Source organism: Pseudochaenichthys georgianus, chromosome 22, assembly GCF_902827115.2.
Source record: "Pseudochaenichthys georgianus chromosome 22, fPseGeo1.2, whole genome shotgun sequence".
Lineage (NCBI taxonomy): Eukaryota > Metazoa > Chordata > Actinopteri > Perciformes > Channichthyidae > Pseudochaenichthys > Pseudochaenichthys georgianus.
The window spans coordinates 10,095,227-10,118,029 of record NC_047524.1 but is presented as its reverse complement, the minus strand read 5'-3'; the positions used below and the strand labels follow the sequence as shown (position 1 = coordinate 10,118,029).

General features: G+C 42.3%; 1 protein-coding gene across 1 annotated transcript; it reads left to right on the top strand.

Annotated features, from left to right (window-relative positions):
• The first annotated feature begins 12,546 nt into the window (after nucleotides 1-12,546).
• lbh (LBH regulator of WNT signaling pathway) lies at nucleotides 12,547-22,204 on the top strand. The gene is made up of 3 exons (XM_034112031.2): nucleotides 12,547-12,792; nucleotides 17,616-17,718; nucleotides 20,368-22,204. The coding sequence occupies exons 1-3, from the start codon at nucleotides 12,764-12,766 to the stop codon at nucleotides 20,587-20,589; spliced, it is 354 nt and encodes a 117-aa protein (XP_033967922.1). The 5' UTR covers nucleotides 12,547-12,763; the 3' UTR covers nucleotides 20,590-22,204.
• Nucleotides 22,205-22,803: the final 599 nt, after the last annotated feature.

The window sequence follows — 22,803 nt, the reverse complement described above, 5'->3', positions numbered from 1 at the left end:
TGTAAGTATGGTATAGAGGTTAAGAAGAAGCTACTGTCAATCCTTTTGAGGAATACATAGATTAGGGCAGATGAAATGGAATGCAGATAGATTTGGAATAACAGTTACTTCCCCAAATGTTTGCCTTTCATCTAGAAAGAATATTTTTGACCCTCACATTTAGAGATTTCTTTAAAGCACTGTCAATTAGTGAGAGAATTTGAAACTCTCCCTTTGTAATCTTTGGCTTGTTCTTGTTTGGAGTTATTATTCATTGACAAACTGTTTGTCTGCTTTCTAGAAAAGTTAAGACTCTTGTTGTTTCATTGTACCATCTCACCATTTCACCGACCATCTCTCTCATTTTCTTTCAAGTTTCACACTTCCCTCTGCTGTTGTAATATCTGACCTCATCAGTAAATCCAAGCCATCTACCTGTCAGTTAGACCCTCTTCCTACCCCCCTGGTAAAAGCCTGTCTACCTTCATTGTCCTCCCTTATAACTGTCATCATACACTCCTCCCTCACCTCTGGTCTTGTTCCCTCACTTTTCAAATCAGCCGCCATCACGCCCAGCCCCATACTGAAGAAACCTGGTGCAGACCCCAACAATTGTAATAACTACCGTCCCATATCTAACCTACCATTTCTCTCAAAAATCCTGGAAAAAACTGTTGCATCCCAAATCCATACCCACTTGTCTGACAATAACCTGTACGAACAATTTCAATCTGGTTTCCGCCCCCATCACAGCACAGAAACAGCACTGGTGAAAATCACTAACGACCTCCTCATGGCAGCTGACTCCGGACTATTAACTATCCTCATCCTCCTTGATCTTAGTGCAGCTTTTGACACCATTTCTCACAGCATCCTCATTGACAGACTGACCTCCATCGGGATCACTGACACACCCCTCCTCTGGTTTAAATCATATCTCTCTGGCCGCACTCAGTTCATCCAACTCAAAACCTTCAAATCACAGCCACTTCCAGTCACGACCGGTGTTCCCCAGGGCTCTGTCCTGGGGCCTCTTCTTTTTATCATCTATTTACTTCCTCTTGGCAATATCTTCTGTAAACACAACATGCACTTTCATTGCTACGCAGATGACACCCAGCTCTACTTGTCCTCCAAACCAACCACCATCCTCCCTTCATCCTGTCTGGCTGGCTGCTTACAGGACATCAAATCCTGGTTTTCCTCTAACTTTCTCAAACTTAACGACAGTAAAACCGAGGTTCTCCTCATTGGCACAAAATCCACCCTAACCAAACCTGACAGTTTCTCCATTACGATAGACAACTCTTCAGTCTCCCCCTCCCCTCAGGTTAAGAGTCTGGGTGTCATCCTCGACGGCACACTTTCATTCAAAACTCACATCAGTAATATCACTCGGTCTGCCTATTTCCATCTACGCAACATCAACCGCCTCCGCCTGTCCCTAAGACCACCGCCATTCTTGTTCACACCCTGGTCACTTCCCGCATCGACTACTGCAACTCTCTTCTCTTTGGTCTCCCTCTCAAATCCATCCACAGACTTCAACTGGTTCAGAACTCTGCTGCCTGCATCATCACCAGAACCCCCTCCATTAACCACATCACTCCTGTTCTTCAGCAACTTCACTGGCTCCCCGTCAAATCCTGTATAGTTTTTAAGATTCTGCTCCTTGCCTTTAAGGCCATCCATAACCTCACTCCTCTGTACCTCTCCGACCTCCAGCACATCAACACACCCATCCGCACACTCAGATCTTCTGCTTCCCTCAGCCTCACTGCACCCCCCTTCCATTTAACCACCATGGGGTCTAGAGCCTTCAACCGCTCTGCACCCGACCTCTGGAACTCCCTCCCACCTGACATCCGCAACACTGACTCTCTCCCCATTTTCAAATCACGCCTCAAAACATATCTCTTCACACTCGCATATCCACCCTGATCATTATCCATCACACATCCTCTGTTTTCATTTATTTGGTTATTTGATTGATTTATATACTAAATTGTCTTGTTTATGTCTCTTATGCTGGTGTTATGTATTGTGTATCTTGTTTTTTATGTGTTTGTACGGCGACTTTGAGAGCCTTGAAAGGCGCCTATATAAAATAAATGAATTATTATTATTACACTGAACAAAAATATAAATGCAACACTTTTGTTTTTGCTCCCATTTTTCATGAGATGAACTCAAAGATCTAAAACATTTTCTATATACACTAAATAACCATTTCTCTCAAATATTGTTCACCAATCTGAAAAACTCTGTGATAGTGAGCACTTCTCCTTTGCCGAAATAATCCATCCCACCTCACAGGTGTGGTATATCAAGATGCTGATTAGACAGCATGATTATTGCACAGGTGTGCCTTAGGCTGGCCACAATAAAAGGCCACTCTGAAACGTGCAGTTTTGCTTTATTGGGGGGGTCTGGGGGGGTCCGAAAACCAGTCACTATCTGGTGTGACCACCATTTGCCTCACACAGTGCAACACATCTCCTTCGCATAGAGTTGATCAGGTTGTTGATTGTGGCCTGTGGAATGTTGGTCCACTCCTCTTCAATGGCTGTGCGAAGTTGCAGGATATTGGCAGGAACTGGAACACGCTGTTGTATACGCCGATCCAGAGCATCCCAAACATGCTCAATGGGTGACATGTCCGGTGAGTATGCTGGCCATGCAAGAACTGGGATGTTTTCAGCCTCCAGGAATTGTGTACAGATCCTTGCAACATGGGGCAGTGCATTTTCATGCTGCAACATGAGGTGATGGTCGTGGATGAATGGCACAACAATGGGCCTCAGGATCTCGTCACGGTATCTCTGTGCATTCACAATGCCATCAATAAAATGCACCTGTGTTCGTCGTCCATAACATACGCCTGCCCATAACATAACCCCACCACCACCATGGGCCACTCGATTCACAACATTGACATCAGAAAACCGCTCACCCACACGACGCCACACACGCTGTCTGCCATCTGCCCTGAACAGTGAAAACCGGGATTCATCCCTGAAGAGAACACCTCTCCAACGTGCCAGACGCCATCGAATGTGAGCATTTGCCCACTCAAGTCGGTTACGACGACGAACCGGAGTCAGGTCGAGACCCCGATGAGGACGACGAGCATGCAGATGAGCTTCCCTGAGACGGTTTCTGACAGTTTGTGCAGAAATTCTTTGGTTATGCAAACTGATTGTTGCAGCAGCTGTCCGAGTGGCTGGTCTCAGACGATTTTGGAGGTGAACATGCTGGATGTGGAGGTCCTGGCTGGTGTGGTTACACGTGGTCTGCGGTTGTGAGGCCGGTTGGATGTACTGCCAAATTCTCTGAAACGCCTTTGGAGATGGCTTATGGTAGAGAAATGAACATTCAATTCACGGGCAACAGCTCTGGTGGACATTCCTGCTGTCAGCATGCCAATTGCACGCTCCCTCAAAACTTGCGACATCTGTGGCATTGTGCTGTGTGATAAAACTGAACATTTTAGAGTGGCCTTTTATTGTGGTCAGCCTAAGGCACACCTGTGCAATAATCATGCTGTCTAATCAGCATCTTGATTTGCCACACCTGTGAGGTGGGATGGATTATCTCGGCAAAGGAGAAGTGCTCACTATCACAGATCTTTTCAGATTTGTGAACAATATTTGAGATAAATGGTTATTTTGTGTATATAGAAAATGTTTTAGATCTTTGAGTTCATCTCATGAAAAATGGGAGCAAAAACAAAAGTGTTGCATTTATATTTTTCTTCAGTGTATTATTAAACCCTTCCCACAGTACAGATATGATCTGAAATCTACAAATTAAGCCCACACAATGGCCAGGCCTACAAGACATCACTCATTAAAAAGGGCCCATCCGCCCAAAAACACTTTACTGCTTTGACCTAGTCAAATTAACTTTAGACTTTTTATCCGAACATCACAGATCCCACAGTTGCCTCAAAGTGCCACAAGAGGAGACACATTGCATTCAGATTTAGACTTAAACATAAACAGGAGTTTTTCATTTGAGTGTTCAGTACCAACACTCAAATGGGAAATATGATAGTGCTCAATGTTACATTTAGTAGAATTTAGGAAAAAAAGAACACCTAAATGTTTTCCTATTAATGAAAGTCACTTTTAACTCTCCACAGAAGTCTCAACTCAGCTTTTTTCTCTTCTTTTTTTCTTCCCTTCCTTTTCATCTCTCTATTCGTCTTGTCAGACACGACAGAAAAACACAGTTTATCATTATCACCCCCTCTCACCTGAGACCTCACCTCTTGTCTCCCCTCTCGCTCTACTTCCTGACACCCCCTCCCTCCACCCGCTCGGCCCTTTCACCCTTCCTCTCCCCTGCCACTACCCATCCCTTCACACGTTCGCTCCTCCCCTCCCTCCCCCTCCTCACCTCCTTACCACCTAGTGAGCACATTTCCTTACTCCCTCCCTGCCAACAAAGGGAAAAAAAGAAGCTTTTACTCATTAGCGGATGACCTTTGCCCCCAGGCCACATTTTAAGAGGCTCTACTTGACTCCTGACATGGCCGTCAGCAATCAAAACATGTGCGTTCAGTGCATATAGACCTGGAAAAGCGGTGTGTATTGATGCTTGGCTTGATGTGTGTGTGACAGCAGTCTGACAGGAGACAGACAGGTTCACTAACTACTGCACAACCTCTGTGCTGGTTCCTCTGTCCCGGGGCCGGACGCTGGCGATGGTTCCCCACGATCGAGATGGATCACTCCCTCTCTCGTACTCCTCATGTGGCCGTTAGACGTAGCCCCATTAGCTTTATCACCAATGTGTGTGTTTACTCATTGGGAAAGGTGAAGGGTTTAGGCATAGCGTGTCAGAGTCAGTGCGTAATGGCGTTGATTCTTTCCTAATTGCTCGCAGAAGTTGGATGTGGTAAGCTTGTTTAAGATCTGATGTGTTTGTTTTTCTAATTTCACTGACAGGATGCAAACGCACATATGCTGTTTATCACACTCTTGGCCTATCTCCCTCTCCCACATTCTCACACACAATATGCTTGATGTACAAATGTTAAATGCAACTTTTTTCATCTTTAAACTCACTGGATTTTGGGGGGAAAATGACAAAAACAGCGAAAGAGTGAGTGAAAATGTGAGCTAACCTGAGGCTGTCTCGTGCCCCGGTCAGCCTTTTAATGAGGAAGCTGACAGCATATTCCCCGAGGCTAGGTGCTGCTACTGTAGTAATAGCCCTTCATTGCTGACAGATTCATGCACACTCCACGTTTGATGTGGCTCTCTCCTTCTGCTTCAACCTCGGCTCGTCTGCTTTTGGAAAGTATTTCTTCCAGGGAAAACAGAGCTTTTCAAAGGACAGCAAGAAACCAAGCAATTAAGGTCCTCTTTAACCTGTTTTACTGTGTGGTAATGTGACATAGCTCTGGGTGCCTCTGACACTAATATAGACATGTCTGCTCCTAATGTGGCAGCAGAGGGCTGGTATTGTTGCAGTTGAATGTTGCAAACAACAATGATTATGATATTTTGTCATCAATTGCGACATTTTAAACCACTTTAAAGCAAATCCTTAATTTTTTTAACAGGAAACAAACAGAAGAAGAAAATAACAAATCAGTCAGCCTTAGGGATCGTAGAAAAATGATTAGGAGAGGAGAGGGGTCAAGGCAGGGAGAGGGGTTATGTTTTTTTCTTTGCTTTTGGCTGAAGGGAAGGTCTTTCAGAACGCAAGTGGAGGTGATTTAAATGTATTTAAATGTACTTCCCAGGTTGTACGATTTTCAGTTTTACATTTTTTAATCAAATAGAAACACCACAAAGATGGCTCTCGTTTTGTTTTTTAAAGCTGTGCTCTTATTAAGTCTGTCTGGGAAAACACTTCCACATGAGACAGGAGTCAGACATTTAATAAATGAATTAAGGGACATGTATATCGGGCGATAGCATATTTTCATCTTAATTATATATTTATTTTTCATGACATCTCTCAATGTATAATTGCAATATTTTACATTCTGTCATGTTTTAATTCATATACGATTTTGAGATTTTTCTCTCCAAACCAATCATTTTTGTACAGTCCCCAACTGGTTTTAAAGTTGGACGTTGCGAGTCGGGTGTTGGAGGTCAGGGTCGAGGGCCTGGAGGGACCCGCGCTGGGCAGATAAGGAGGAGGTTGTTGGTGGACCCTCGTCTGGGGCCTGTCTTCACCAGTCAACACTTGTATTTGGACAGGGGTTTATTTTCAGCCCCTGCGTCGACGTTTAGCACGAAAGCCTGCAATATCCCAGCCCGAGCAGCATCGGTGACATGTGGCCACCAGATTCCTTCAGAGCTTTTTTCTCCTCCTCCCTTACACTCCCCCCCACCGCTCCTGCTGTTCCTCAGAAAACATTGTGTGCATGGCAGGAGCAAACATGCTCGGCCATCCTTCCTGTGAACCTGTAGAATGGCAGGACCCCCCTCTTTGCGAGGCCCACAAGACATCCCAACCTCCTCTCAGAACTGGTGAGACAACAAACCTTGAAGTTGGCTTTCTGTGACCTTTTAAAGGTATTTTAATGGCCCTATCTCCCCATTATTGAAATATTTGGTGGGGAAGGGTAATTGTATCTCTGTGAAGTGGAAAACAGCAAATCCTGCTTGAAAAGGCTACCCTCTAGTGTTTAAAGCCATTATGGTTCACATCAACGCTTTTAAAAGTCTCCTTTCGCATAGAGTGGGATTAATCATAGCACAATTAGTGCCGTGTTTTCACACCACGGTTCACAACATAATAAACTGTTGAAAACCACAAATGATTAATACAAGCACAAGCAATAATAATAGGCCTAAAGGTACAAATGATCCGTACAGTAGGCCCATTCCCTTGATGCAGATGCAGAGAAATATGGGGCTAGGGTTTCACAACTCTTGTTTTTTTATCCCTACTTAGGTCAACATTGCCTGAGCATTGCTTTACTTTTAGCGAACTCCAAGATGTAAAAGTGTTTGCAAGATGATTGCTTTCAAAACATTGCTATTTACTCCAAACCAAAATAGACCGCATGCAGGGACTGAGGAGCTCTATTTCCACTGCTGAGGAGGGTCTGTGTGATGTAGTCCATGATAAGGGGAGGGAGTTTGATTCAATGATGAGTGTGTAATGTAAAGATGACAAACCTTAATAAACTCTTCCCTTATGCAAATAACGCTGTTTTTTTAATATTTTTTTAATATTAAGTCTCAAAAGCTCTATAAGACCATGTTTCTGTTTAACTTAGTTGTGAATTAAATCAAGGAAAGACGTGTGCAATTATTTACCTTTCTACGGCCCTAAAGAAAGGGTGTTGTGACACCCTGATTGGTCGAGGGGAAAAGCACCAAGCTGCTCTCAGTTCTTAATCGGGAGCCAACAGGTGATCTGAATGACCCTCCAATCAATTCATGGGGATTGACATTCAGCGAAAATACTTTGGGGGAAAGGAAATAACATCAAGCCCAAAAAATGAGCAATGCATCAAAGGAGCTAGATTTATAAAAGTATAAACCATAATCAGGGCTGAAAGAAGAGGCTATGAAATGAAAGTATTGCAATTGAATCACCACAATAACTTAACTTCCCTAGTGGCCAATAAAAGAGTCAATGTTTTATGTGCACAATGTGAATGCCCTTAAAATGCACTATAGATGTGGTCTTCGCAGAAAGTGTTATTGAAGTGTACACTCTCACTGCGGTGTGTTTGCTTTGGTCAGTCTCCCACGGATGCTGGACGGTTTTGTCACACCATCAAGCCTCCACTCTCAAACCAGGTGATGACAGCATTATTGTAGTTAGGTCCCCAAAGGGTTATGGTCAGTGTGTTAAAACATTATATAGGCCCTGACGGTCGAGAAGTGAGAAACATCTCTTTTCACCTGCTCTGCTCGCCTCAGTCTCTGGAGCCAGCAGACAGACTCCCATGGTTGTGTGAGGTCTTTGTCGAGCTCTTCATTTGTCTCCCTCACCCCTGATAGCAGAATACAGTAAATATTTGAGAGAGTTATTGCCGGGATCGGATTAATTACATGCAGTCTTGAGTTTCTGCAATACATCCTTTGTTCCCGGAGAAGTCACACAACATTAACAAGCTGTCAAGCTGTGAACTGACATGGTTTGTCTCAGTGACTCGGTGTTGGTTTGCCTTGACATTCTGTGTGTCTGAACGAGAGTGTGTCTCCCTGCCTCTGTTAAGACGACACACACTTATAATGTGCAGATTTTCATGTCCAGGAAGTTGAGTGTAAGTCAGAAAGAGAATAAGAGAAGGAGACAGTGACAGTGAAACAGCACCAGAGTAAGAAAGGGGGGGAGTAATGGAGCTTGACTAAACCAAGCGCTTGTACATAAATTGACATGTGCAATTAGGGAGATGTACACAGTCCCCCTGGTCTGTTTAAGATCTGGAATAGTTTCCTAACCGCTTCAAGATGCCCTGTTTTGGATTTGGTTTCAAATCTAAGTCGGGTTTGACCTTGTTGAATAATGGTGCCGGTGAAATTCACTGTGTTCTTTTTGGCCTGAGTCCAACTCTACACCATACCTGACGGCAAACACAGAAAGAGGTTTGGCTTCGCTGGAATCTGATGAATGGTGGACAAAATTGTGACCTGAACTTGGATTCCCAACATTAGATTTTGCAAGGTGGACATAAACACTTTTAGTTTCCTGTTTATATGGTGTATAAAGATAGGGGGGGTATTAAACTGGAGGAGCTGAAAATGTAGTTAGCTTACATGGCCTGGATACTCTCCGAATGCAATGCTTTCGGCAGCTGTCTCAAATTTCCTTCAGCAATGTTGCCTTCTTCTTTTACTAGTACACAAGTACTTGCACAAAAACGTCAACCTGTATCAGCTGCGATTAGCACTAAAAGTAGCAGATTGAAGCTCCAGAGTGCATCTCATGGGTTAAAGACAGCTGCCAACATCTGTAGCTGTGGTTAGCTTTTAATTGTGAGGCCCAGCAAGTGAGCGAGCAGCATGGTGGAGAGGGGGCTGGCAGGACCGCATTTTTCAGTCGAGTGTTCACAGAGCAGCTTTCCGGCCAGCCATGTGGACTCAATGATGGCGTCCAGGGGTGCGCTGTACTCCTATGAAATATTAAATCTGATCAGCCCCCAAGTGTGGACAGACCACCTGCAAGCAAGCGTGGCGTGCGGCGAGCCCCGAGATCAAATGTCCCCCAGCAACACGCACATGCACAAACATACACATGTATGCATGGGGGAAAAATACACCAATGTCCCCACACAGGATAAACCTGCAGGCCTGCACATGCTTACACTAATGGACATAAACACATACAACAAAAAAACCCTGAGAACATGGGAACACTCAAACAAATGTGGGAGGAGAGATCCGTACAATAATACATTTCCTGCCAGTGATAAAGAGAATACTTTTTATTGGAATTTTCCAAGCAGTAGCCTATCCTTTTCTCATGGAAAGGTCAATTTCACATACTCAGCTCCAATGAATACTTCTTATTCTCTCTCTTGAAACAATTAGCATATGCAGTGAACAGTGATGAAGAACAAGAACAAGAAAACATCTATGAAAGAAACTAAGGACTTGGCACTTTCAGAGACCAAAATGTAACTTAAGCCTACTTCGAAAAGCAGCCAAGAGGACAACGGGTGCTTGTCGACTGCCGTCCCCTTCAGGGCCTCGTTCATTTACACGTCGTGCAGTCGGTCCTCAGCCTCCCCTCTGCTCCCCCGCGGCATCTCTGCCTGCCCAGATGTGCAGCTGTTTATTTGGAGCAGCGATAAAAGCAGCTGGCCTGTCCTCCACATCCTCCAAATGAACAGAGGGGGTCGCCATTCTGCAGACAGACAACTGGCCGGCTCAGGTAATCCGATTTCACTCACTCAACACCAGGTGAAGAGTTTATTTTCTTAAACCTTCACTGCTCAACCATTGAAAGCATCCAGGGAAGAATAACACTGCTTAAATTAATATATAGTGTGACTATAGTGGTGTTTTTCAGGGACTTGTTTTGTCTTTTTCTTTTGTTTTTCACCTCAGGTTTATAACATGTCCTTATTAGTTAAACATAATATATTTGTGATCTTAGATGAGCATCAGGACTAAAAGAGAATATTTACACACACTTTTTTTGTTGTTGGCAGTATCACAGGAAGAAGAAATGTAAAAAATGTAATTACTTAATAAAACAGATTTCAACAGATTTTTTCTTCAAATTATCCTATTAATCTACACTAAAAGATACACATACTATAACTAAATTAACTAAACATAATAATTCTATAATGGTAAAGAATGGTATTTAAACATTTTCTTCAATGCAACACATCTTTAAACTATTTGTAATTAAGACTTCATCCTAAAATGTATTAGATCATATTTTTAAAACTCAATTCTAGTTTGTTTGCCAATTCATGCATCACAATTATTAATGGTATTAAGAATACTGAAAGATTTAAGGTTGAATAAATCACTGCCATGCACAATAATTGATCAATAAATATCAACCCCTTCATAACAGCAGCTCATGCAGTAACCCCTAACCATTCCATGGACACTAGTGACATCCAGTGGTCATGTTGCGTGTAATAACATTTCAAAATACATGTATTTTGTTATTCCATTTCTTGTTAGGGGGTGCTAAACTCTGACACAGCTGCAGACAAGAGATCTATATAAGACATTGTACAATTGTAAAAAAAAAAAAAGATGTGTAAAAATAATAGGTTTATAAATAGCTTAGGTTGTTTATGACTCTCCATACCGTATGTTACAGCAGAAGTTCACGCTGAGTGGACAGATTTGACCAAAACAACAGACGCTCATCAGAAAGTGATGATGTCAGTGAATGAGTCACATCCATAAATAACATCAGCACTCCAACTGAATATCACCAGGCATGATATGCTGCATTTACATCATTACCAAACACTGTTCATTTTAGCCAAGGTTTATCCATAATTCTGACTTCTGAGCACTATGGAGTTATACAAATCTTATAACAAACTTACTTTGTTACATCCAACCATATTTCAGATATGCCACCAGGCAACCTCTTCTTGGCCTCTTGAATCTAAACCCCACATGTGTTTCTCCCTAGGAGGGATATTTTAATAGAAGATAGCCATGTTAAGAGTGTAATGTGTGTCACAATGTCTTCTGTGGAAAATAAAGCTTGTTATTTATGCTTTTGTGAATACATCCAAACATGTTCTCACTGTATGTTTGTTTTACTACAACCTCTTTAGTTTACATTTTGCTCAGGGTTGCTTTTTCTTGAGTCAAATGCTCATGGGAAATAGTTCAAGTTTCATTATTGCTATTAGTAAAGACTTCCTTTATTGGAAGTGAGCTCAAATGATTGACAGGAATTAGCTGAGTAGAGAGGAAGCCTTGAGTACGGAAACTGGGCATAATTGTGAAACCAACATTTTGCTAAAGAGAAGTTAATGTTAAATGATGTTGGTTTAAACATTATGTTAACATTAACACATTTTTAAATGACTTGTAAATAGTTGGAGTTTGTATAAGATTTAAAAAAGACTCTGCGCTCAGCTTTTTGGAAAATGAGATTCAAGAATTGTTTGTTTCCACACTGTTTACTTCCCTGCCGGGCATGTGTGCCATCTGCCATCACCCAGGACACTTTAATAAAGGGCATTGGAAAAGTGCCAGATTTGCTGAAGCTGTGAGCTGAATTATGATGTTGTGTTTATGTCACCAACAGGATAATGGATCCAATGAAATATTTAGAATAGTATAGTGCAGTATAGTATTAATAACATACTGTGCACTGCATTTCCTAATTACTTAACCACTGTTTGTTTATTTATAGAAATAAGAAATCAAACACTTACCATTGGGTGGTCACAAGGTGGCGGTAGAGGACCACTTGCATTTACTCTGTATCCCTAAAACTGCAGAACCTCATGTGCACCTGCCTTCTCTGAGCCAAATGTACGCAGTACAATGCGTGCAGGGTAAATAACAACTGGGCTTTTTATAAGGTGTGCATTTCAACGTTGTGCTAAAGGTCCTGGCCATAGTGTAAACAAGGTGAGGTGTTGGAAAATCAGGCTTATTATACTTTAAGGACATCATTTTTAAAATTCACAAAACAGCCTGTGTGTGTAGACTACTCTGCAAGCTTTGTTTATAATGTAAATTAAAAGGCAAAACTCTGCAGGAAGAGAACCATCCATTGCTGCTGCAGACATTGACTTGCCCTTGGAATATATTTGTGAATGAATTCAGGCAGTGGAGCTCTATCCCTCCTCATTTGGATAAATGTCACGCGTTACCTAACAAGCGAATCAGTGTGTTTTTTTGTCATTCAAGAGAGGGTTAGACTGTCATTTTGTTGCCTTGGAGACTACAAATCAATAGCATCATGCAGTATCTTCTTGCCCATTCCCAATGAGAAGGTTCAGTCGCTGCTGCCGTCATCAGGGCTCGAGGGGCGGAGGGGTCGAGTCACCTGTGCTCTGATTGGCTCCTGCTGGTTATGCGCTGCCATTGAGGTTTTTTGGCCCGTGCAGAGAGGAGGTGTGTCTCCGGCTGAACAAGCAGACGCCTCTCGCATAAATACTCAACACAGCTGAGGTGATGATCAGACGCACCAAATTATAGAGCTGTGTTTTGTTCTCAGACTTCTTTCCCCGCAGAGTTACTTTCGGTTTACGTGAACGTGCTGTGCTGTGCTGCCGTGGAGAGAGGAAAGAAAGAGAAAAAGTAGTCCCCGGCTGTCATTAGATTCCCCAATCAGCAGAATTGGCAGCAGGTGTGAATTAATGTCTGTTTTCCCCCCGCATATATATTGGTGAGTACTCGCATCTTTTCCAGTTTCACCTGTCCACATGTTAGCAGCTGAGGTATGCTTGCCTTGTGCCTGATAGACATTACTAAATCATGTATCAAACACTGCTTTTGTTGGCTTTGCTCCTGACCGGTAAGAACAATAAAGTTGTGGTTTGTTTTGCTTGGTGATTTCCCTCAGAATATGACACCTTTGTTACACCCACTCTTGTTTCCTTTTAAGATGTTCTGTCAGGTGTTGCCCCTGGAGTTGGAAATGTCATGTCACACGGCTTGGATATTTTAAATGTTATTCTAGGTCTCAATTTATTTTTAGGAAATGATTGTCAGATTCCCACTTCATAAGTTGCCTGCATTTGATATGACCATTCTCAAAGGTCACAGTGGTCACACAGTGTTTTCTGTCAGCAATTGTTAGGGATGAAATGCACTTAAATAGGCCTACTTGTATTCCTTTTTATTTTTCAATGTTGAAAGTTGAAACGCATAGGCTTACTTTGCTGTATCCTCAGATAAAGTAAGACCCTGCATTCATTCTTTGGTCTTTAATACTGCAGGTGCAATTTAAGAAGAGATGCACTCTGCTCCTTATCTATCTATTATCAGTGACACTTTTTACATTTCCTTGTGCCATTCAGTACTCTCACTTGTTGATGTACTTCTTGAAACAGAGAGTGGGTTATAAGCCTTTCTGTTCTCATACCTGCCGATTGTTTTCCTGTCTGTAGAGAGGATATGCAAGATGCTTTGAAACATTGTTTTCGAGCACTGTTCAAACCTCAGCAGGCTTCTGGCTGTCTCTACCAGGAAATTCATGCTCGACCTCTTTACTGTAACCACACTTTGCTCTCTAGTGTGTGCCTACTAACACTAGATCAATGTTATCTTGTCTGTGATGTTACTTTTATGAACAAATGTTTATTAAAAAAGGCTTTTACTTTTATTTTTCAGAGGTATGTCTAAAAATCTTTGTGCGTTATTAGATTTGGATGCTGCGAGTTAACCTACACTGTGGTTTTCCATTTGTCTGAACAGGAAGACATTTTTCTGACAACAATAGCTGGAGCTCATCTCACTTGTATGCATGGCATCATATGAAAACTAAGTGCAAGCTGCTAGACAGATAAGGTCAATAAGATGTTCATTCTCACACCCATCACTTATAGATTACCACAAGGCACTGGAGCACTAGCTGATCCATGATTTCATTTCAGCGGTAGACTCAACCCATAGGTATCTGGATACAACCCATTCATTCCATCACACTCCTGGGGGTCTTACTGCGTCCCCGCACCACCCACATACCTGCGCAGCTGTGTGACTCCGGCATGGCACGTCAGTAACTTTGCCCTGTCTCCACACAGGCTGAGATTTATGATGGCTGTAGTAGGAACTGTGGGGTGGCAGAGGGGAAACAATGTTGATAACGCATCATGCATATTCTCCCTCTTGTGGAGTGAGATTGTTGCGGAGACCACTTGGCTCTTGTCATCGCCACTACTTTCCAGCAGACAGGAGCAAGCATGGCCTTGGGCTTTTTATAGCCTTAAGACGGGTGGATGAACCCGGGGCCATGCTTGGGTAATTGTTAGCGAAATTATTGACCTAGACTCCTAGATATGACGTACAGGACCAACCCTGACGTCTGTTTATCTCCTTTAAGGACTTAGGCTGCTTCAGCCAGAATGTTATTGTTCCCATTCTGTGACCGGGCAACACTAGGTCGCAGATGGTCTGTTGTTGTGGGTGCACTGGGACACTTCCTCCTTTGTTGTTTGTGGACTCCAAGGTATGACATCTCAGTGTGCCCAACTGTTTAAACTATCTTATCAAAATATGTTGATTACTCTCAGTGAAACCAGTTAAATGGGCTAACGAGAGAGAGGCGCGCCAGAATTGATGTGGCAAACCACACGTGCAGTCAGACCGTGACTGCTGTGACTTGTGATGTGAATCCTCCGGCCGAAACTCCAATCAAACCTCCAGTGTTTGACATCAAAGCTCCTGCTCTACCGTGTCTCTTTCCTGAGTCGGTGACTCCCACTGCATTGCTGCTACACAGAAGTTTCCCTTACAGTAATGACTGAGTCTTTGAGCATCTTACAGAATGTTTTTTTTTTTTTAGCGGTCCTAGATAAAGGTGTAAAGCCAGTGTGGCAGATGGCAGTACTGACTTTAACACCTAGTTCTGTTAAAATGTGACTGCCCGTGTATGAATTGCTATAACATGAAGCGAGTGCTACTTTTCACTATAATGAGGTGAGGTAGTTGTTGTAAAAGTAGAAATGGCTGCTAAACACTGGGTCAGCGCTTTTGTTGCTGATGTATTTATAATTGACAAACAGTTTTAGCTTTGAACTTCAGTAATCCTTCCGATACGGGCTTTGGACACTCAGTCTGTACATGACTAAACTTCTTACATGCTGTCTATCTGTGCCGTGGCATTAGGAGGAGCGTTATTGTATGTGGGTCAGGAGTTACAGAGGGTTACTGTCGTCATCATCAGCCACTGTCGTCATTGATCAATAAAGGCCATTAGAAACATGCTAGTGCTGATGTATTCTATTGAGCTTACTTTGAACTAGCTGTGGTCCATGCTGATCTTACATCAAACATATACAGGTTACTTGTAAAACACTTAACGGCTCCTTAAGGAATAAAGTATTCATCTCTGTGTGAGGGACGCACTCATCAGCCCTGCATGACACACAGCAGTAATAGATGGGACTGTGGTCCATGTTTGTTTCCTCCTAGGTTAACTTGTTACTTGTGCACCCCCACTTCCTCCTCATTGTGCCCCTTTATGTTTTATTAGGCCGATGTTCTGTTATTCTTAGCCGAGCAGGATGTTTATACGATCCCCGAACAGAAATATGACTGGCAAGGCCTGAGTGTTTATCTTTCTTTCCCTTCCCTCCTGCTCCTCTTCTCCTCAGGTCTTCACTGTCATTGTTCCTCCCTCCGTCCCCACCTCCGCCCTCTCTGCATCCCACTTAAAGATGAAATAAGTTTAAGAGCAGCCGCGGCTGACATTATTATTTCCATGTTTAACCTTGCGTTCCTTCAAGCCCCCTCCTTTTTCATATTTGGACATCCGTCTAGTCTTTTGGTCAAGTAAGCCATGTCCTCTAACTGGTGCAGTAAAGGTTACTTTACGTAGATTCAACCAGAAGCCTTTAAATGCTGTGTCAGTGTTTCCTCATGAGGGAGATGAGGGGTGTGTAAATGTAGGGATGGAAAAACTGATTGATAGATGCCATTGCTTTAGGGGTTAATGATCTCTGGCCATGAGTGACTCATGTCACATGACACTCTGCTCCTCAGGATGAATGTGTGTTAAATGTTCTTTGGTATTGACTTCTCTTTGATGACTGCAGGTTTTCCACAACATCGTCAATGTGTCATTCATTCATTCTATAGGCTATATCAGAAAGCCATGAATGGAGCCCTAACTTTTACTAAATTACACTTCCAAGAATTTGATGTAAAATGCAAAAAGGGAGAAGATTTGGTCAGCAAACTGTTGAGACCAAAACAAGATCTATCTATTAAATAATGTGCTTCCATAAACTTTATGTCATACCAAAGAGGATTATCGAATTTCCTCAGTTACCTTGGTCTTACTTTTCAATCAAATGAAACCCTAATTCATAAAGATATTATGTGTCCACCACAGTTCTCTGTGACAGTTTGTGTAAGATAAACCTCTTTTTAAATTTAAGATAATTCATGTTCCAGTAAACATGGATATTTATAGATTTCTCCAAGAAGAGTATTCTGAGCGTGAGTTTTGTATGAGTCATACGCTGTTTTGATGTGAATAAAACCGGTGAATGGTAAAATACATTTCTCTGAACACATGTTAACATAATTGGTCCTTATTTCAAAACCATATTTTTAATCATCACTACGTTATAATTTTCACCGTGCTGTGGTCCAAAAATAAATATTTATATTTATGATTCAAACTAGGTCAAGCAAAGGCCACACAACTCTTCCCTAAAAAAACAAAACAATTCCATTAAACCAGATAATGTTAGTCTTTTGTCGTGTTCTGTTTGTCTTGTTCCATATAGCCAGTGACTACACACACCACAGGCCTGTGGCCACTGACCACAAGGTAGCAGGCTTTAGATAGAGAGCGTGAGAAGGTCGCTCAGCATCTTGTCTCAAGACGCATCTGTCAGTCCAGGCCCTGCTTCAAGACATTATTTTGTTGAATATTTTTTCTACAACAACTCTGGATAATGAATGCACTGAACATGAATAAACAACCCTTTTGTGATTTTATTCCAAAATGGTAAGTTTGGCCACGCTTTGATGGAATTGAGTGCATCAAGTTCCACCACAACACGCCCCCAGCACACTCTCACAATAACTGTTTTCTGGTTGCCACTGCAAGAGCACATCAGCCTGCATTTGGAAACGGACACCTTATGCAAGCCATATTGTGTTCTGTGCAGCTTTGCAGTGCACAAACTGGATGTTTGGTTTGCTGTGGTCAACATGTGCAGAGGAACAAAACCATGACTTGGGCGTATACAACATTTGATGGTTATCTTTAATATTTGTTCCATTCAATTATTGACTTTTAAGGACTTTTAGTAATTATTCAGTGTAACCTGTCCCTCTTTAGTATGACTCGAAATAGGGAGGAAATCTATAAGGGAAATGATTAAAAATCACTTTTAATCAACACAAATGTTTTAGCGTTAAAAGGCTGCACGTACATGCCCTCTTGGGATGGCATGCTTTCTCTTTTCATTTGGATCTTGAGGCCTATTGCACAGCATCTAATCAAACTTATTTTTTCTTTTTACCCCGCAGCCCAGTGTTTGTTCCCGGCCGAGATATGACTGAGGTGATGATCAACAGCACCCCCATGGAGGACATGAGGCTCAGCCCCAGCAAGGACAGACTCTCCTTTCAGGTAGGACATGTGCACACTGAAATGCCACTTACATGATCCCATACCCAGAAAAACTAAATAATGAATGGAAGGCTAAGGAAACATTTCAATAAACCCTTATTGTTCATCATCTATTACGTTGGAGACATTGGAGGTTTGTCCCAACATTAACATACGAGAAGTGTGAGCAATAGTGTGATTTACTGCAGCCTGTCACAGGAATGAAACCTGCAGATTGAGAGGGAGGAGAGAAAGCGGCCATCAGGTGGTCTTGACAAGGTGTCGCCAGCGGCTTTGTTTTACTGTCAGCTCAACAGGACCATCTTGGAAACTAAACTACTTAAACACACAGCTGCTTGCTTATTTTTGTGTCTCAGTTGTCCTCAGTGTTTAGTAGGATTTTTAAAGAGACCTCTTTTGTATCAGCATCTTTTCAAAATAATGGTTTGATAATTAAAGACCACTTATTATTTTTGAAAGGAAGGTTAATGAAGCATCGAGGCTGTGGGTTCAGAGGTGCCAATGGTGTTTTAACCGCATGGGTAACAACATATTCTTCAAAAAAGCTGAGGCTTCTCATTTAACAGGCCTGAAAGGTAATTGTCTATTTTTAAGATAAATAATCTCATAGAAATGGATGTCAATTATTATCTGAAAGGTTTGCATTCATAAACCTAATGCAGTGGCCTTGTAATGCCCTTCAGTACTGTATGTAGATGTCAACTTTGAAAGGAAATAGACTGACCCGGAGGAAGAGCCTGGCTTCCTCTCCAGTTCACACCCCAGCTGTGTGAATGAGGAGCGGATGAGGGAGAGAAAAGGAGGCTGCTGCTTCTTCACTCTTTCCATCCCTATTTTGTATTTACTCACCTCGGCCATTTGCCCAAGGTCCCAGTCACTCCTTAGAGAAGCAGTGATGTTGCCTCCAGTCACTTCCTCAGTAACGGGTCCCGGGGGCTTTGACACAATTTGTGTGAAAACTAAATTCCAGCTGCATCTAGGAAAACGTTTTGAAATGAATGTTGATCTACTAGTGAAGAAGGATGAGGAAATGGTTACTGATTTATGGAATCATCATCTCAAAAGGCAATGTCGGGATTCAGATATAAGGTTGACCCCAACCTTACTCCCACAGAAGATCCTGAAATAGCCTGTATTGTGCCTTGCCGATGTCGCTGCTTCCTGCCACTAGAAGTGAAACAAGTTATGACATGTGTTGGCTATGAGTCCAAAGGCAAGGTCATTCTACTAATTCCCCTTGGTGCTGACACACAGTGAGGATTGGTGATGCAGGTGAGAATATGGAGATACACACAGGCATTAGACTTGAACAGACATGCACACCCACGCTTATAATCACACCTCTTAGCGTGGTTCTATAAGCAGCTACTTTTGGAAAATGTAAAAGCTACTGAAAAACATATACATGCTTCTATAACCTAACACACTCTAACATTCACAAGGGATATTTATAGCATTTTTGTCTTTTTCCTCTACTCATCCATCTCCTATGGAATTCATGAAGACTTGGACACAGCTGGATCCCCTCTATCTCTTCCCCTCTCGTCACGGTCTCTCTCCTGCTTCTTCTAATGCTTTCTTTCCACTCGGCTCTCTGCCCAGACAGCGAAATTGCTGAACCCCCCCCTTCCTCCCCCTCCAATGTCTTGGAGTGAAATATGCAGGTCTAAAAATATTCATCCATTTTATCCAAACAACAGCAACAAATGCTGTTCTTGGACAAGGAGTGGCAAGCCTTTTCCCCTGGGCCAGCTCTCCGGTTCCTGAGAACAGAAAGTCTGAGTTTGATATCCAATCTTGCCAGTACAGGGAATGTATGTAATCTCTCTTGTCCAAATGTCTCTCATGCCCTTCAGTTTGGATCCAAACATTTGAGAGAGATGTTTATAAGCAGAGGTATCATACTGTATTTGCAGAGAACGCGGCCGATTTTGATGTTCTTTCCTAAACCTTTTTTCCATCTCTACATTAATATTAAATATTCAGCACTTACGGCTGACTTTTATTTTAGTTGTACACAAATCCCGTCCCAGTAAACCTTCAACCTTTTTCGTGTTTTTACTGTGGATTTGAAATGACCTGGTTTTGTTCTTGTAATCTTCTGAGCATTTGGTGATGTGGTACTGGATTTGAAGTTGGTAAGCAGCTACGAGCTGCTCGGCACAGTGCCTTTAAAGCATTAGATTTAACATGATGCAGCATTTCCTGTAAGTCTTGCTAGACATGCCTCATTTACCCGTACACAGTCACCAGTGTAACAAGTTATTTTGCAATTTGTTATTGGGTGAGCACCTATGTGGAAAGCTAGCTTGGCTTTTAGAAGAATGTGGGCTGGGCAAGAGCAGGTATGCCACTGGGATCTTAAGCAACCACTTCCCTTCACAGATGTTTAGTCTTCGCATCACTTCCTTCACAGTTGTTTAGCCTCGTAGTGGTGCCTGCAATACTTCTGCAAGGTTCAAGATTAAGTTCTGGTATACTTGGCACTGATCAGAAATATGCGCACAAATAATTTCTTGCCTTACAAAAGGGGACAGCGTATTCTCCTGGCTTGAAACGACATCCTCTGCCATTCAGAATACAGACTGTATTAACGCCTGAGATTATTGAAAGTAATTAGTATTTTCCCCTCTTTTCTTTGCTCTCCAGATCTTCCCGGACCCCTCAGACTTTGAGCGCTGCTGTAAACTCAAAGATCGTCTGCCATCCATCGTGGTTGAGCCGACAGAGGGAGAAGTCGAGAGTGGGGAGCTTCGCTGGCCTCCAGAGGAGTTTCTGGTCAGTGAAGAAGAGGAGGAGGAAGAAGAGGAGGAGGAGCAGAATAATGGCAACATCCAAAATGGACAGCCAACACAGAATTCTCAGCAGTAGAGGCTGTGTTGCAGCACTCATCCTGCCCCATTTTCCTCTTTCTTTCCTCTTTTCCTGGTTACACTGCACCTCAGCACTCCCAACAAGCTGGCAGACACGGATTCAGTGTTGCGATGCCATCTCGTTGCCCTTGACACCAAAGCCATCAATCCCAAAAGAGAAGCAATACACCCAGGTGACACACTCTCACACAATAACTTGTCCTCCTGGACTTCAAACCCGCAAAACCGGACTTGAAAAGGACTGACATGCACAACCAAACCATGCCCACCACCATGTGTGTCTCAGCCCATAACAGATGTCCTGTTGGACAGCGGCAGCTCGGTGCTCCATGGACAGCTCTTACACTGCAGGGGGCTGCAACTGCTCTGTGCTTTACTCCAAAATGGCTGGCGTCATGACCCCAGAGATTTCATACTGGCATACAGATTTATTGTGGTTCCCGTGGAGATTATCGTCTACAGTAACAATGTCCATACCTTTGCTGTCAGTTTCTGGATGTTAGTTATTGTGATTGCCACTGCTGCCCATAGATTTGTTTCTGAGAAGTGTATGTTTTGTGATTTGTCTGTTTGTTGAGAAGTGGGCGTTTTGTGTAAAATGTTAGCGGAATCCAACCCCCCCACCCAGCAAAAGAGAAAGTCAGGCATTCACAGTGAAAAGGCAATATGAAATCATTTTTAGAGAAGTGGAAGAAAATAAAACCAGCATGACCTGCTATGCTTATGCGACGCATTCATTGTACAAAAGCTTGTTGTGCAGTAAGGACACAGTCATGCAATGATGCTCTCGTCATCAAATTGGCCCCTTTGAGCCGTATGACAAAGCAAAAATATTACAGTAAGAACAACATCTGAGGCTAGCAGGTGTACTGTTCAAAAGGGTAAAGCTGAGCCAGGAGAGAGTGTTATTTTTGAGAAAACAATTGATGAAGCAATGTACAGACCAGATGAAGGATGTGTAAATACTTGTACTGAGCCCAACCTGAGGCCTTGTAGTGCGCTGATCTTGTTTTTACTATGGGTTTGGCTTACTTTTTTAGAAAGGCACAGACTGAGAATCACTTTGAGCTGTACCCACCTGAACGGAAAGTCTCTGCTAGTCTTCCTTTTCCTTTTTGACATCATGAAGTTCAGATCATGGAGACTTCATAGGACATAGTTCACAAATAAGTTGGGTTATAGCTGACAGTATTAAACGCATTAGTTCACAATAATTAATCCTGATGTTTGCCATAAGCTGTTGATGGGAAATTGTATATGTTCTCTGGTAGTAATGTGTTTTTTCTTTGTCAATTTCAGAAGTTGGTGTTCTTTTGTTCACTCATTGTTTGTCAAAGAAGTCTTCTAAGTTGTAGAAAATGTCACTTGTGTACACAATATGAAATGCTGTTGTAGAAGCATGATTGAGATATGTCTGTTTTGTAAATTCTCATTGAGTGGCATTAGGGCTGTGTACAGAACATCTCTTTCTCCTGTCACCTACAGTTCCCACATTGTTTTTGTAAAGCTCAGGGAGATTAGCCGCCATCTTTCTCTTGTTTTTTTGTATTTAGACCACTTTTCTCTGTGATGATTACGGAGGCTGTAAATAAACATTTGAATTTGCTATCCAACTGTGTGACTGCTGTGAAAATAATTGACTGAAGAGTAACTGCATCTTTTATGGTACAAGACGTGGTAAATAAGTAGTTTACATGGGTAATCCTTTAGCGATTTATAGTGTTTCCAAGACTGCTTTCATTTTCCTTTATGTGAAACCCCCTTCTATTTTCCCCACTCATTTCACCTGCAGTGGTTACAGAAGAGCAGTGTTACTTCCTGCTCGGCATCTTTCGCATACATAATCTCTCATTCTCTCAACTAGCACAGATACATGTATCAAATGCCTACATGTAGAAGTGAGAACAGGAACCATGCTATTTCCTGTCTTCAACTTGTTCACACGCAATCTGACTCCGTTAAAACAAAAGCTAATTCCTGAGCACTAAACTGCTTTAATTTCGAAGTTCTTGAAATGTTATTTTTGTAAAAACGATTTTTTTTAAATGTGATTCATTTTAGAAAACTCTTGTTTGACCTACACATGTTTAGGGGCTTTTTACCATTGAAGGAATATCCAGGATAGTACAGCCTATTAAAGTCTGGAAGAAACTCCTCACGCTCGACCCATAAACACGCGCCACAATGATACAAGACTAATAAAATGTGGTTC

What these genes read in the sequence shown, in the direction of transcription:
- lbh (XM_034112031.2), top strand. Translation starts at nt 12,764, where the DNA reads ATGTCTGTTTTCCCCCCGCATATATATTG. An exon ending in TTCCCCCCGCATATATATTG is followed by an intron (nt 12,793 to 17,615) that starts GTGAGTACTCGC and finishes TTTACCCCGCAG; the next exon opens with CCCAGTGTTTGTTCCCGGCC. An exon ending in AGGACAGACTCTCCTTTCAG is followed by an intron (nt 17,719 to 20,367) that starts GTAGGACATGTG and finishes TTTGCTCTCCAG; the next exon opens with ATCTTCCCGGACCCCTCAGA.